General features: G+C 31.9%; 1 protein-coding gene across 1 annotated transcript in view; it reads right to left on the bottom strand.

The window, feature by feature from the left end:
• Positions 1-428: 428 nt before the first annotated feature.
• LOC134699017 (uncharacterized) overlaps positions 429-15,525 on the bottom strand; it is a 34,244-nt gene continuing 19,147 nt past the window's right edge. Inside the window, exons 17-25 of the mRNA XM_063560709.1 lie at positions 14,011-14,140; positions 11,847-12,009; positions 10,283-10,420; positions 9,541-9,644; positions 7,941-8,112; positions 6,730-6,849; positions 5,928-6,074; positions 2,688-2,929; positions 429-1,492 (exon numbers count right to left, since the gene is read on the bottom strand). Coding sequence (XP_063416779.1) covers positions 1,324-1,492; positions 2,688-2,929; positions 5,928-6,074; positions 6,730-6,849; positions 7,941-8,112; positions 9,541-9,644; positions 10,283-10,420; positions 11,847-12,009; positions 14,011-14,140 — 1,385 coding nt within the window. The 3' untranslated portion in view covers positions 429-1,323. The remainder of the gene's footprint in view (positions 1,493-2,687; positions 2,930-5,927; positions 6,075-6,729; positions 6,850-7,940; positions 8,113-9,540; positions 9,645-10,282; positions 10,421-11,846; positions 12,010-14,010; positions 14,141-15,525) is intronic.

Below are 15,525 nucleotides of genomic sequence, written 5' to 3'. Positions count from 1 at the left end.
AATGCTCCTGTAACTTTGACTTTTCTAATAAAAAAATCAAAAGAGGCTTGTTGGTCTATGTGTCAATATTATAACACGTTTGGAAGAGTCGGACATAAACAATATCATTCGGAAATCGAAGTTTTGTCCCAACTCATGTGTACCAGTTGCTTAAGGACCTTGTGGCATAGTGGCCTCAAAATCAACTTATATTGGTCTGCGGCATTTTCAAATCAAGGCGACAAAACGACTGTGTATTTGTTTATGGCTTTAAAGAATCCGAAATGTCCACGTTCAGATGCATGGACAGCTTTATTAAATGAGCATAATCAAAAATTTTCTCTACGTCACAACTTGGCTCAGAATAAATTAGTATGATACAAAACTTAAGATATACATATTTAATACTATAAAGTTACAGATAATTATATAATATGTAGACATATACATTCAATTTCAAAGTTTGTATAGTAATATCTATATCACAAACTGCTTCTGTTTGCTCCATTACTTTCATTATTCACATTCACGAGAACAAACAATAATATTTAACTGCATGGTGTTTCATTATTTCTCTAAAGTTTGTGTTATTTTCACATTTCCTAACCGGTGTGAGAAAAATATTTCTCCTCACTAGTCAAAAATCTGTTCTCGGCAAATGATTTGTTGACCATTAGCGACCATGCCTGATGACGTCACATCAAAAGTACACAACTTTCCTCAAATCTTTGAAAAGGAAGGATGAAAATCATAAGAGAAGCAGATTCCATCACTGTTACTCGTGTATTACGATATTTTTCCACTCTCAACAATTACATTTTAATTATTTAAAAAGCTCGGCAAGCCTCACGCTTTAAATATTAAAATTTATCTGTTTCGCGTGGAAAAATGTCGTTTTACACTTGTTGCAGTTGTGGAATCCATATTTTGCATATAATTTACATGTAAACATGATGCTAAATTTCAAATCAAAAAGAGGCGATAATTATCATATGAAGTAGTACAATGTAGTGTTTTAGACTTGAACTACAATGAAAGACAAAACTAATATAAACTCATATGTAATTTTTCTATATAATATACAGGTATAATAAAATTTGTAAAAAAGAAATCCTGGAAACTTGTGATTGCTGCGGTTTTTTAATGTGTACCGTGGACTGCCATTTACTTTTTTTTAAAGATCAATTTTCTTCAGATGCTTGTTCTTATCTTTAGAATTAACGCGAATAATGTACTGGATTGTTCGTGACTAAGATTGTTTTTCTCGTAGAATATAATGTACAGATACCGCTAATAAATATTGCAGACTGTTAAAATCTACTAAATAACGCATGTATTTTCACTCTATTCGTCTAGTGCAATACTGGAAACAGCGTCCAGTGCCTGCTTTACGGCTTTTGTCTCGGGATGATCCTCTCCCAGAAATAACACATATACCCTGTAAGACTCGGTAAACTGGTATTTGGATTTAGCAAAGTGATTTGTGCCAAAATATAACGCTCCTAAATTGTACCTATAATAAAAAGTTTGAAATATTTTCTATTGTCAGATTTCAGTACAAATTATAAGATTAACTAATAATTCTGATATTATTTCCATATAAGGGAATGAAATGATTGATCGAGAGGACTTCCGGTAGTCGATCTTGACGTTGGTTATTTTTCATTAGGCGACGTTGGCCGAATTTCTTTTCCGACTTTTATTAGTTTTTGAGTGAATTGGTCGACCAATGAATTCCTTTAAAAAGGCGTTTAATCCTATATTAATAGCCACACTCTTTAGTCAAAATAAATTGATTACAAATTATAACATATCTTAAGCTGAAACAATCGCTGTAACATAAGAGGTTTTAAAGTCGTCACTATACGAATTGCGTGAAAATGAAAACAAATATTTGCACTGTCTTTGTGATATATTTAATAATGCAGTTATCATTCCGGTTCTTATAACTTATCATGTTATTCTATATGGGGCATCCAAAAATATAACAAGACACGTGTAAAAATATGAATATCATATTTCATCTCATATCAACATTTATAGATTCTCGTTGGTTATCAAACGATATTAATTTCAACTCTTGACCCGGTAAGGCGAAATTAAGACAGGCAATCGATTTGAGATGACCAATCAGTTGAAGAGATTGTTGGATTATCTCATATTTCTAGTATCAGGCGTCAATATGATAATATAATAAGCTCATGTTTTGTTATCAAACTTTAAAAACTATTACACAATCGTAGACTTTATTTTTGGCACATATGATTCTAGGCATTTGAAACAGTAATGGCGGAAACGTAGCATTGACACGAGTTGGTTGTTGCTCAAACGGATTTCTATCTATATATCAAGGTAATAGTACTATTTTTTCTGTTTGCAATTTACATCCTTTTCGGTTTGAAAAGAACTTTTTCTTGTTTTTGAAAGATAGAGGACAAAAAAAGGGATAAACTATTGAAGTTGTTGACAACTCAATGAAATTATGTTAAAGATAGTCATATTAAGGAGAGATGACTGGAGAATAGAAATATGGTCAATATTGTGTTATTTCCACTTCCCGAGAGGGATTATACAAACAGTTCTTTTTTTTTCATTTCGCTAATTTTTAACACATCAATAAATGCAGCTTATTTAGAATATTTATATGCTATCAACTTTTTTTTAACAGTGTGAAAAATGTTCTAAAATAATAAAAATTCATTGCATACCGTATTGTCCCAGTCCCGAGGAAATTTTTGCCGTAGGTTTCCAGGAAAATTGATAAAGCGGCTTCATAAAGCTGTGGCGCCATGCTCTCATTCTTATCGTCGTAAATAAGTCCAATTTCATTAAGGACAATGGCAGTGCGTGGATGATTGGTACCGACCTCACTTCTCGTGACCTTCAGATCATGTAGACAATAGGCCAAGGCTTCATCTACACGGCCTTGTTTGTAAGAAAGTTGACCAAGCTGTTATAGCATAACAAATAAAGTTATTTTTACAAACAAATTTCAGAAAAAGAAAGGCCTGCATCATACATTGGTTTCAGTGAAAAACACAAAAGTTATAATAAATGTAAAAAAAATAATGCGAAGTGCAAATAACTACCGGTTGAATAGGCACACAGAAATGAAATAAAATATTATCAACGAATAATTTTATTGTATAAAGATTGATTGATTGTTTGAATTTTTGGGGTTGTGTTACACGCCACTTCTAGCTTTTTGGCTATGTCGTGAAGGTCGAATTTTTTCATGGAGGAAACTGGAGTGTACAGAATGAACCAACGACCTTTGGTTAGAAAGACTGGCAATACTAGTCAATTAAGAGCAGAATCAAAGGTATCTGCCGCGAAAGGGATATTAAATGACAGCCTTGTGCTTCATCTACACGGCCTTGTTTGTAAGAAAGTTGACCAAGCTGGTATAGCATAACAAATAAAGTTATTTTTACAAACAAATTTCAGAAAAAGAAAGGCCTGCATCATACATTGGTTTCAGTGAAAAACACAAAAGGTATAATTAATGTTAAAAAAAATAATGTGAAGTGCAAATAACTACCGGTTGAATAGGCAAACAGAAATGAAATAAAATATTATCAACAAATAATTTTATTGTATAAATATTGATTGATTGTTTGAATTTTTGGGGTTGTGTTACACGCCACTTCTAGCTTTTCGGCTATGTCGTGAAGGTCGGATTTTTCATGGAGGAAACTGGAGTGTACAGAAAGAACCAACGACCTTTGGTTAGAAAGACTAGCAATCCTAGTCAATTAAGAGCAGAATCAAAGGTTTCTGCCGCGAAAGGAATATTAAATGACAGCCTTGGTATTAAGAAGCTAACCATAGCTGTAGATAAAAGTCTAGAACCACTCGGTCAATAATGCAACTATTGTATAGATAGGAATTTTTCAATCGGAGTAGCGATATTTAAAATCACATTTCGGTTTTTATCAAATTACAGAAACAGGAATCCAGTATGGGAAATCACATATGTAATGTCTCATATTGATAACTGGAAATCGTACATATACAAGTGTACTAAATGGACAAAGAAATTTAAGATTCTACTATAACCGTCTTAAAAAATAATCTGGAAGCTCTAATGTTTTGCTTTCTACAAAAAAAAATATTTATTATGAAATATCGTTCTTGCTGCAAGATTTACACTTCATCATTGCCCTTAAGGTTAGGAAGGATGCTATTGCAATAGATATTCATTCAACATATAAAATCCTAAACCTATGTCTGGGCCAACATTGATTAAAAAAAAAGACAATTGTTGAAAAAAAGAGACAATTAAATTTGATTGCGGGCTGAAATGTATAAATAAAATGAAATCAATAGAAAACAAAACAAGAAAAAATTAAAAAAAAACAAAAAAAAACATAAAAAATAAAAGCGAAAAGATAAAAACAGATAAGGGGCGGGGCTGTCAAGCCAACGTTTGGGGTATACTTGTAAAATGGCTATACATATATCATGTATTAAGCTCTATTAGCAGGGCCCTGCCCCTAACCTTGAATCCATAGCCGTAACCCATTCGAAAAAGAGCTAGACAGGTTGGAAAGGACCCGATTACACTTATTTATGTTAGGCACAGGAACAATTATAAGTGTTGGTGCAAACACATTTTAAAGCAACACATAGAGTATCAACCTTCGTTAAATACTTCAGGATATTGTTATCTGTCTTCTTTTTTTCAAAGAGGGACGAAAGATACCAGAGGGACAGTCAAACTCATAGATTTAAATTAAACTGACCATGGCTAAAAATAAAAAGACAAAAAGACAAATAATAGTACTTAAGAAACATCATAGAAACTAAAGACTAAGCAACACGAACCCTTACCCAAAACTTGACGTGTTTTGGCAACCATTTCAAAAAAAGTAGACAACAGACAATTTTATAGTTATATTGTACTTAATATATATATAATTTTTATCAAAAAAAAATTTTTATTGCAAATTCCACATCATATAAGTAGCAAATTAATAAACCTATCTATAAATCTTTTTGGAAGACTATATTTCTAGATGTTTACAAAATTTTCGATGTTTTTTTTTTTAATATAAACGGATTTTTTTACCTTCACGATCCCCAAAGTTAATAAACTACCGATTAATTTGAAAAATGATAAGTCCAGGTCGTGATAAATGCTCATCATTTCAGATTACACAAGGAGCTCTTGATTAAGACTGAGCAGCCATGGTATGATGATATTGACTGCTTACTTCCGATAAAACTACCTATTCAAAAATTAGCATTTTTCGTTATTCAAGTAGCTATGTGACAATTTCTAAAATAAAATGGTTATGTTATATATTATACTTATACTTTATTATACTGCACTCGTTCTATTTGAGCAGTCAAAATGCGTTGACCGTATATTTCTATATCATATACAGTCACTGACCTGATATCACTTTTCCTCATGAATATTTAAATAGAAATTGTCGAAATTATATTTAAATATTCATACGACATCTCAACATGTTCTTGTTTCCAATGTAAACAACGATGCGTTTAACGACTCAAACTTGTTTCTTTTACAATTTTTTGGAAAACATATTTCACTTATTAATTGTTTTGTTTGCAACCTATAAATCATTATGTTTTATATTTATTGTTAATATTTTAGTCTGTAAAAAAAACGAATTCATTCCATTGATTGCGGTTTTCAACAGGTAATGATGTACATTTCATCGTGTTGTATATTTCTCCGCCTGAGTGATATGAGGCTTTTTTAAAGGGGTATTTTCCCCAATATATAAATCAAATAAATAAAATTAACACACTAAACAACAATTGATTTTTTTTTTTTTAGATTGCAGTATAAAGACAATAATAGTGCATTGACTTGACATATCAACGTTATGTCAAGTCAATGCACTATTACTGTCTATATAATTGTCAATCGTGTATATCTAGTACCATCTATAACACGTTATATTAAGTTTACATACCCTAGTAAAAATGGCTGCTACAAAGTTATGTTTCTTTCCGAGTACAAATGTAGCTAATTCTAATGCTCTCAACATTAGTTTCTTAGCTTCTAACATGTCTTCTTTCTGGATGTATACTGTCGATAAACCAAGCAACCCCTCACACAACTATAAAAAGAAAATGTTATGCTATGTAGTTCTATCATCGAATATATAGGATACTTCAATTTCCAGTCCGAGTTACCTTGGTATATATATATTTACTCAGAAAAGGTCACAATGTTATTATATCATTACAAGTTATAATTTTTTTTAAACTGCTTTAGATCTTGAATATATGTTACACCCGATTTCTTTGATTGTGTAGGGAAAGGTAAAATCCTTGGTAAGCCTGCTTGTTAGCTGTAAAGGTTAGATAAATTCCCCTTTAAGAGTAGACTGGTCCGACAGATAACCAATCTATTTGTCTGGAAGACTAGACTTCTTTGAAAGGAGGGTAGTATACCTAACCTTAAAATGACATCATGGTTCAGCTAACAAGCAAGCTAACCAAGGATTCGACCTTTTCCTACACAATCAATGAAATCGACTGTACACTTTTGTTTTTAAAAATGAATCAAGAAATAGTCAATGAGCATAAATTATATTAAATAGTTACAGATGTATAAATATTTACAAAGAATTAAGATAATAGCAGTATACAGTATAAAAAGAACAAAAAAAATGCACTTTGTTTATTGTTTCAACCAAATCCCTGATAATTGTAATTCAGAAACTCGATATGAACGCATCACATTAATTACCTGTATTTTCATTAACATACCTGTAGTTTTTGTGTTGGTGTTGTAACCCTGTTCTGACGATTTATAGCATCAATGTACACCTTTACTGCTTTATCATACTCGCCAAGTTTGCTGTACACAGTACCTAGTTCATGTAATCCCTATAAAAATGGACAAAATATTTTGATTAAACAGAGAAAAAAATAAACAAATATATAGAAACAGTTACAAAGTGTAAGATCATCTTAGTCTATGTATTATACAAGAAATCATAAACTTGTCCTCAATGGCGTTTCCATTGTTGTTTTATCAGATTTTAGGTTTTAACATACTTCAAAATATCTTACTTATCTAGGTATAGAAGCAAAATAAGCAAAGGAAAAGGGATTAACATTTTCTCACAACAAAATTTAATTCCCGTGTAAGAATCTCATCAATTAATTGCTGAACAACAATGTTTGTTTTTTTTAACTTTTGATATTGTGCAAGAGTAATTGTGTTCTTGAAATTATCTTCATAGAATACAACTTAGCCAAGTATACTTTATTTTTTTTTAGCTCTTTTCGGTTCTATTAGTTCTTCAAATTCTGGTCTACAATTTGCATTTACAAATAATAAAGACACATTTTATTTCGAACAAGAATGTGTTCACAGTACACGGATGCCCCACTCCTATTATCATTTTCTATGTTCGTTGGACCTTGAAATTGGGATAAAAATATAATTTTAAATAAGACAGATCATAACCTAAGGAACATGTGTACAAAGTTTCAAGTTGATTGGACTTCAACTAAATCAAAAACTACCTTGACCAAAAACTTTAAACTGAAACTTGCACTATCATTTTCTATGTTCAGTGGGCCGTGAAATTGGGGTCAAAAGTCTAATTTGGCAATTGAATTAGAAAAATCATATCATAGGGAACATGTGTACTAAGTTTGAAGTTGATTGGACTACAACTTCATCAAGAACTACCTTGACCCAAAACTTTAACCTGAACGAACGAACAAACGAACGAACGAACGAACAAACGAACGGACGGACTGACAGACCAGAAAACATAATGCCCCTCTACTGATAGGGCATTAAAACAGTTTAGTACAGTAAAATCGTGACCATAGAATGTTATTAGAATTTGATACAGTAAAACTAGATTTAGAATTACGCTGCATTAAAAGCTTCATTGGTTGAAATTTCTTAATGAGAATATGGCTGCAAAACAATAAATGAAGACATTTTTTAATAGAAATACCTTAATAACATCCGGGTGTTTACATCGATATTTCCAAGTGTGATCATGTACATTGTATACCACAGTCCCCTGAGATTCACCATAGTTTAGCTCCAACTGTTTTATCAGAGTTTTAAAAATCTTCTTTGCTGCTTCCATAATTCCAATGATCAAAAAGAAATTTCCTAATCGACTGTTAAAAAGAATTTCAATTCAATAAAGTATCTAACTAACCTCTATTACAATTTTATCGCTTTCAAAATGACCTTTGTATCCCTTGTATAAACTATCAATTGACAATGGGTGTTGATGTGGCTTTTTTTATACTTATAAACTTGTTAAATCGAAATTCTAAGATTTGAACATTGACAGCTGCATACTAAATAATTCTGCTGAATCTAATGTTCTTGCTGCTTTTGTGAGAGTATATTTCTCCTGGAGATTTTTAGGTGTTGAAGTTTGTTTTAAAAGATATATTTTGGTTTGATATTTGTTTATGAATCTGGCCTAAGGTCCAATTGTATCGATTGCATATGCCCTTTTGGAACATCTAGAATGTTGAGTCATAAACAAAATATGAGACACCAGTTATTTGTCGATGTTAAGCTAGGGTCACACGTTCACGAATTTTTCTGCCGTTATTGACAGGACCATTCCCAAAATAAAATTTGTCAAAAGTCTGATCAAGATCCTGTAAATCGTGGATGGAAATTAAAACTTTAATCAAAATGTGTTTCAAAAATATTTTTTTAATCACGGCAACCATCAGATATTGTTAAGGAAGCGTCGATATTCAACCGTTTCCAAGCGAATTTGTCCTGATAATTACATTCTCAATCCGATGCTTATCAGATTTGTATCTTTAGAATGGTAAGTCTGCAATCTGACAGAGTCCAGACAGTGACCAGACAGTGAACCGACGCTGACGGAAGTTATCCGTTAGAAAAATGTCGGCATGTTCGGGATAATCAGGTACTGTTGGAACGTAATCCAATCACGGTACGCTAGCTCTTTAGCATTGCAAACGGTTTATCTGGTCTCAGTCGTACTACTTTTTGACATTCCAGAAAATAGAGGATAGTAATCCTAGTTTTTTTTTCACTTTTTGTCATTCTTATCGCTGTCTGATATCAAACGGGAGCAACGATCGGCAATGTGTGAACGCCGCAATCACCCTGAGAATCATTTTGAAAAAAAAAGTCCAAAATTCAAAAAATGAAAAATGTGTCTTGGGACACGAGTGTCACCGCTCAAGATTTTAATTTTTCCAAATGGAAAAGAGGTATAACTATAATATGGTAAATGACTCATTGCCAAAATTTAAATTTTGTATACATTGTGTAGTTTTAATCATTGTGTATGAGTTATAGAATAAAATACTGATGAGACATCTGAAGTTAGCGTCCGGAAACTGGAAAGTTTGCAATCTTCAGAGTTATTAAATGGCATAACTCTGAAAACGGTTGAAAACAAAATTTGTCAAAATGTAAACTCTGTCTGCGTGTTCTGGTTCTTAGCATTGTGTATGCATTAGAGTTGGACGAGAAAAACGTTAGTTAGATTGTGTAAACTAAAAATAAATGCAATTTTCCAAGTCATAGAGGGTCATTGTTCCCTTTACCTGTACAGTTTGCAGTAGTATGTAGAATTTTGCATTATATCATCTTTAGGTATCTTGTGCACCTTTGACATGTATGCCTCCTCTGACAAATCGAATCCACCAAGCTGGAAATCAAACAATTAATTTGTTATTATGGGGGAAAAACCTGCTAGTCTGTAAGCCTTGTATAGATGATGCATGGTTTAACTGATCAATTGTGGGTTTTACTTTAAGGTATTTCCTTTTGTTCATGTTATTACACAAGTTCTAGAGATTTCAATTAGTAGACTCCACGTATGATTTATGATAAACAATTCCAATCTGTTTTGTCGTGTGAACCTATTGAATGTCATTACAAAACTTAAAGGAATTTTTTATATTTTTTTACATAGGATCATACTCGTATATTTTCTTTTGTTTATTAACATTTTCGATGTGTATTTTTAAATGACAGATTATGGAAAAACATGCAAATTTTTGATTTTGTAGTGTGTAACCGTTATGATTTTGTGTTTTCGACCCTTTTGTTTCTCAAATAAGACAAATTAATTTCAATTGAAAAAAGCGGATCAGAAGACAAGGATTAATTCGAGAAAACAAAATTCAAAGAAAACAAAACCGTCACATTTTTAACCTGTATTCACATACATTTTAGAAACATTTGTAGCCCTTTTTTCAATTGAAAATTATAAAAGCACAAAAGTTGAGTGCACTAAATGCACAAAAACACTGACGTGCATTTCAGTTCTTTTATTCTAATTACCGTTTTCCAAGCTTTGATCAACTCAAAAATTCCATCTTCATTATCCGACAATCTATAGAAGACTGCCAGATCTGTAATTGTTTCTTTAAGTCTGTCCAATTGTCCAGCTTTGGTCAGTAAGAAAGGCAATTCTTCTACCTGAATGATATTTTACGCTTTTTGAAATATTTTGAATGTTACGTCATCTAAAAGCTCTCGGCCTGTAAGGCATTTGTCGAGCTCATATACATCGTATTAGTTCTATAGCTTACTGTAACAAATTTATCTTACCAACTATCTTCACATGTGGCATCTAGATTACTGGCCTATCTTATATTTGTTGTGTTTCCGGCAGATTCTGTTTATGACCTAGATAAGTTTATGCTTAATCGAACTATTGAACAGTGCTATATTTCTGTTGTCTTTAATAAGTGGTTGTATAGTGTTGCCTCCATTTATTTTCAATCGTTCATCATTAGTTTCTTCGTGCGTTTTCCAGGGAACTTACGTTACATATTTGCTCAACGCCGTACCTTTTCAAATGGCCATAGCTATGTTAATAAAAAACGCACACTAGTTCCATATTGAATATACAGGTTTCCCACGTGTTCGCTTTTAATCAACGCTATTTAGCAGGTAAAGGGATTATATTCATTTGATTTAATCCTGCAATCAACTTCTCTATTAAATAAATACAGATTGACATATAACAGGAAGCGATAAACGTTAGCAATAATATAATATTTTCCTGGTACTTTGCTTATGTTGCGAATGGACTGTTATCTTAACATAAAATTTCAATCTTGGGTTATCATGGCGATCTGCGATTTAGTCATGTCAATTTATTTCAAAAAACAATTTCAACAATGTTGATGACATTGAAACTATGCATTACGTACAATGTTAATTTGAAGAATAAAACTATATTTTTTCAGTGACAGATTACTAATATTCATATTAATCTATTTATTTTCGATGAGCCCTGTTTTTCTCTCTGTTTCTTAATCTCGTTAAAATTTGTCTATGTTTCTGCGCTGCAAGATTATTTTGGATATTTTTCTTTAAAGGCTGTAGAGGGAAACACTTACAGTTCTGTCGCTGGTTTCTTTAGCTGCATGGAATATATTTATTCAGCTTTATGGGACGTGATGTGACCTGTAGTTGTTTATATCCTCGTTCTAAGTAGGGAGGTTGTCTCAAACAAAATCATATAAAATCTCTCTTTTTATGTTTACGTAGTCTCCATTGTATCCTTCTGCTGAAAGGAGGCAATTTTATTTATATGATATTATAAATATTTTATAGACAAGAATTAACTATGGTTGTATAATTGCCAATTTTTATAAATTAAACGGTGAATAATTATCATCTTTTTTTTATTGAAGAGCATTTCGGTTTTCCTTAACTCATCTGACAAATTAATTTTAATATAACTATAAGCAATAATTAATTCAAATATCGCAAATAATATCTTTTAAAGCTTTATTAAACTTGGAAGATGAGTTTTACTTTATTACATTCAGGTTACAGGAAATTCAAGAACTTAAAATCGTATTAAATATAATTATCTCAACATACCGCCTACTCCCGATCCATCATCCAATTGATTTACAGCATCAAAAACTATGACACATTTTGTTAGAGATCCTGCCATTCGTAGCCACTTCCCTATTTCATGTACTAGTACTGTATCTGATGACGGAATCTGCATATCAAAACTAAAGAATACTTTCATCTCTTCAAATAATCTGTAATACAAAACAAAATAGATTTTAAAAGTTGTTGATCTATAACTATAAACATTGGCATTGTTCCTTCATATTGTATACGTATGTACATTAACATGATTAAGCAGTAAAACATTTCTAGGGTTGATTTTTTTTCATTTGATCATAGTAATTACATCAGATATTTTTAGGTCTATCTTGTTTGAATTTCCCTTTTACTCCACTAACCTTTGGTTGGGGGACGTTCATACAGATATTTGATTTAAATGAAATTCACATTCTAAAGCAGAACTATATAAAACTATAGCCTTTGTATGCTCTGTTGATAAACATGTCCTCCTAACGTAGCAAATATGTTGTCAATCAAGTATTCTCAATAAAATCAGTTTCAGAGCATGTTTTCTTTGAATCAGCGATATATCCCTCCTCTAGACAATATCAAGGTTTCTTCGTTTGCCATTATTTTTAATGAAATATACAGGACCAAAAAAAAGGGGCGAACATTTGCCTTTTAATTTGGAATGGGGGACACTTGTGTCAAGTTCATAAAAGTAATGTTTTAATATACATTTGTAATTGCAAGATGAAAGAGTCTTAGATTGTATGCACTCTTGAAGATCTTTCGATTGTTTTAGTATCCATGTCTGACCCACACCACCACTATAGTATATAGTTTAAAAATAACTTTGAAGTACGGCTTTAATTGATACATTTATCTCAACAATTTAGATAGAGGTTTCATGGATCACTTGGAATACTCAGCAAGGACACTTATGTACTTACGTATACAAAATAGTGAAGAAAAATCCAGTTATTCAACTTGGTTGACATTTCAAAGAAACATAGAACAGACTTCCTTGGTATGTGTCATGGGGTATATATTGAGTTTCCAGAGTGAATCGTCAGACCTTATTAATTTATCAAGCAGTTTATGTTATAGGATTTACAAAAACGATGTTGTTTGGGACATTATCTACGCAAACTAAATTCATTCGAAGAGTTTATACGTCTTCTTTCACGATTCTAATCCATTGCATTGCACAATCTCGACTGAACCCATACGTATTTTGAAAATGTAATACCAATGAATGGTTTTAGGCTCAAGATATTGCGGCCTACTTGATATTATATTTTGCAAGTGTCATTGACTAGCTTCAGGTCACCAGTAATAATATTACCAGTCGGATTAAACATGCATCAGGAGGAACTAGCAATGTGACATCAGGAGGCCACACCTACGTTTATTAAACATTCCTTTCGTTTAACCGACATGTAACAATCCACAAAGGTTAATTTCTTATCCGTAGAAGAGGTTTTTTTTAGCAAACTGTAATCCGTAGACGTGGTTTGTTGTGGATACCAGCTTCTAGTAGCTTATGTTATTTTGGTTAGATTGCTAGTAAATTGAACATCTAATTCCATCACAAGCCCAGTAGTCAGCACTTTTTGTGCTGACATGAGTTGTCATTGATATGTTATATTTATAAATTTACTGTTTACAAATTTTTGATTTTTTTAAAATACTAAGGCTTTTCTACCTCAGGCATAGATTACCTTAGCTGTATTTGGCAAAACATTAATGAATTTTGGTCCAACTCTTCAACTTCGTACTTTATTTGACATTTTTAACTCTTTTGGATTCGAGCGTCACTGATGAGTCTTTTTAAGACAAAACGCGCGTCTGGCGTATATTCTAAATTTAGTCCTGGTATCTATGATTAGTTTATTTGCAGTATTTGGTTTTAAATTTAGAAATGATACAGTCTGAATCCGTCATTTAAGTTCAAAATGTCATGTATAAGACCTGAACATGACCGCGTACAAATAGTATTGCTTGTATAATGATCAGTATGTGTCATATGTAACATGTTAAAACTTGATTAAAAGGCGACGTCTTATTTTATTATAAGGGATAGGAATACATTTTGGTTTACAACTACGATTTCTTTTGTATGAGATCCACACTTCAATAGGCAAGGTTTGTATGTTAACGTAAGTTCATATCAATATATATATATATACCTTCTGATCATTTTTATATAGTGAGCACTATCAGCTGAACTTCCAATAAAGTGAAGAAAAATGAATGTGTCTTTCTCAGCATCCCCAACCTGTTTCGCCCAGTTAGCAACCAACGCTGACTTACCACAACCTGTCAAAATATTGCCAATTTTTAAAATAATGCATACAACAGTATGAGCGTCTTTTATTATGTTTAAGTTTTTTCCAGTATTATATAGATATAGGAAGATGTGGTGTGAGTGCCAATGAGACAACTCTCCATCCAAATAACAATTTAAAAAGTAAACCATTATAGGTTAAAGTACGGCCTTCAACACGGAGCCTTGGCTCACACCGAACAACAAGCTATAAAGGGCCCCAGAATTACTAGTGTAAAACCATTCAAACGGGAAAACCAACGGTCTAATCTATATAAACAAAACGAGAAACGAGAAACACGTATATATTACATAAACAAACGACAACTACTGTACATCAGATTCCTGACTTAGGACAGGTGCAAACATTTGCAGCGGGATTAAACGTTTTAATGGATCCAAACCTTCTCCCTTTTTCTGAAACAATAGCATAACATCACAACATAGAAAAACATACGATGAAATATCAATTGGCAGACTTAACTCAATCAAAAAACGTATGATTACACAATGAACGAATAAATTTGATCTGCGATATCTGAATACAAATGCACAGTTAATTAAATATTAGAGACAAACATTCATGACCAAAAAACTAACAAACAAATTCAAACACACTGAGAAATATTTAACCAATCAATGTTTACTTTAGAAAAAAACGTTTTTTTATAATCTTGAAGTTTATACAAATGTAGTAAGAATAACTGAAAAATTGAAGATATTACAAATAATCAAAGCTAGTGTACAGAAAAGATCCATATAAATGAAAAATAACAAAAAAGCATTATAAACAGTATCAACAGGTCGAATTAACAAGAAAATACGATTTGAGAGTACTCGCAGTTACTGACAGCTAGTTAAAAGCCAAAACCAATTAATAGTAAAAAATCATGCATCAGAGACTAAAATCGACTAAAACACATCACAGGGATTTAGTATTTTAACGTCATTAATAGTCAAAGATATAGTTATATACTTGTTGTTATTTTTGTTGTTGCCCGCAATGTTAAAGTTGTTGCATTATATTTCAAGTGGTAAAACTACTAATTCTTTAATTTATTGATGGCTGAAGAAAAAAATATTTACACGAAATTTAAAGTTTCAAAAATTAAAGTGGACTGATATTCACATAATTACTAGTTACATATTCCTACGATAAAATGCATCGGTTGTTTAGTGGTATCGTGCTTGCTGCCGCTTCTGGTCAATCAGGTCATATGTGTGTTGTTTTACACATAGTACAATAGCCCATAACGATCTAGCTTGCAAAGCAGAGTTTATATTAGTGTCTTATCAACTTGTTCTCGGCATGATAGCAGCTTATATATTGTCCTGAATACTTATACATTCATATATCCATCACAAGATTTCAAAGCAA

This window comes from Mytilus trossulus, unplaced genomic scaffold (assembly GCF_036588685.1).
Source record: "Mytilus trossulus isolate FHL-02 unplaced genomic scaffold, PNRI_Mtr1.1.1.hap1 h1tg000024l__unscaffolded, whole genome shotgun sequence".
Classification (NCBI taxonomy): Eukaryota; Metazoa; Mollusca; class Bivalvia; order Mytilida; family Mytilidae; genus Mytilus; species Mytilus trossulus.
This window is presented reverse-complemented; position numbering and strand designations above follow the sequence as displayed.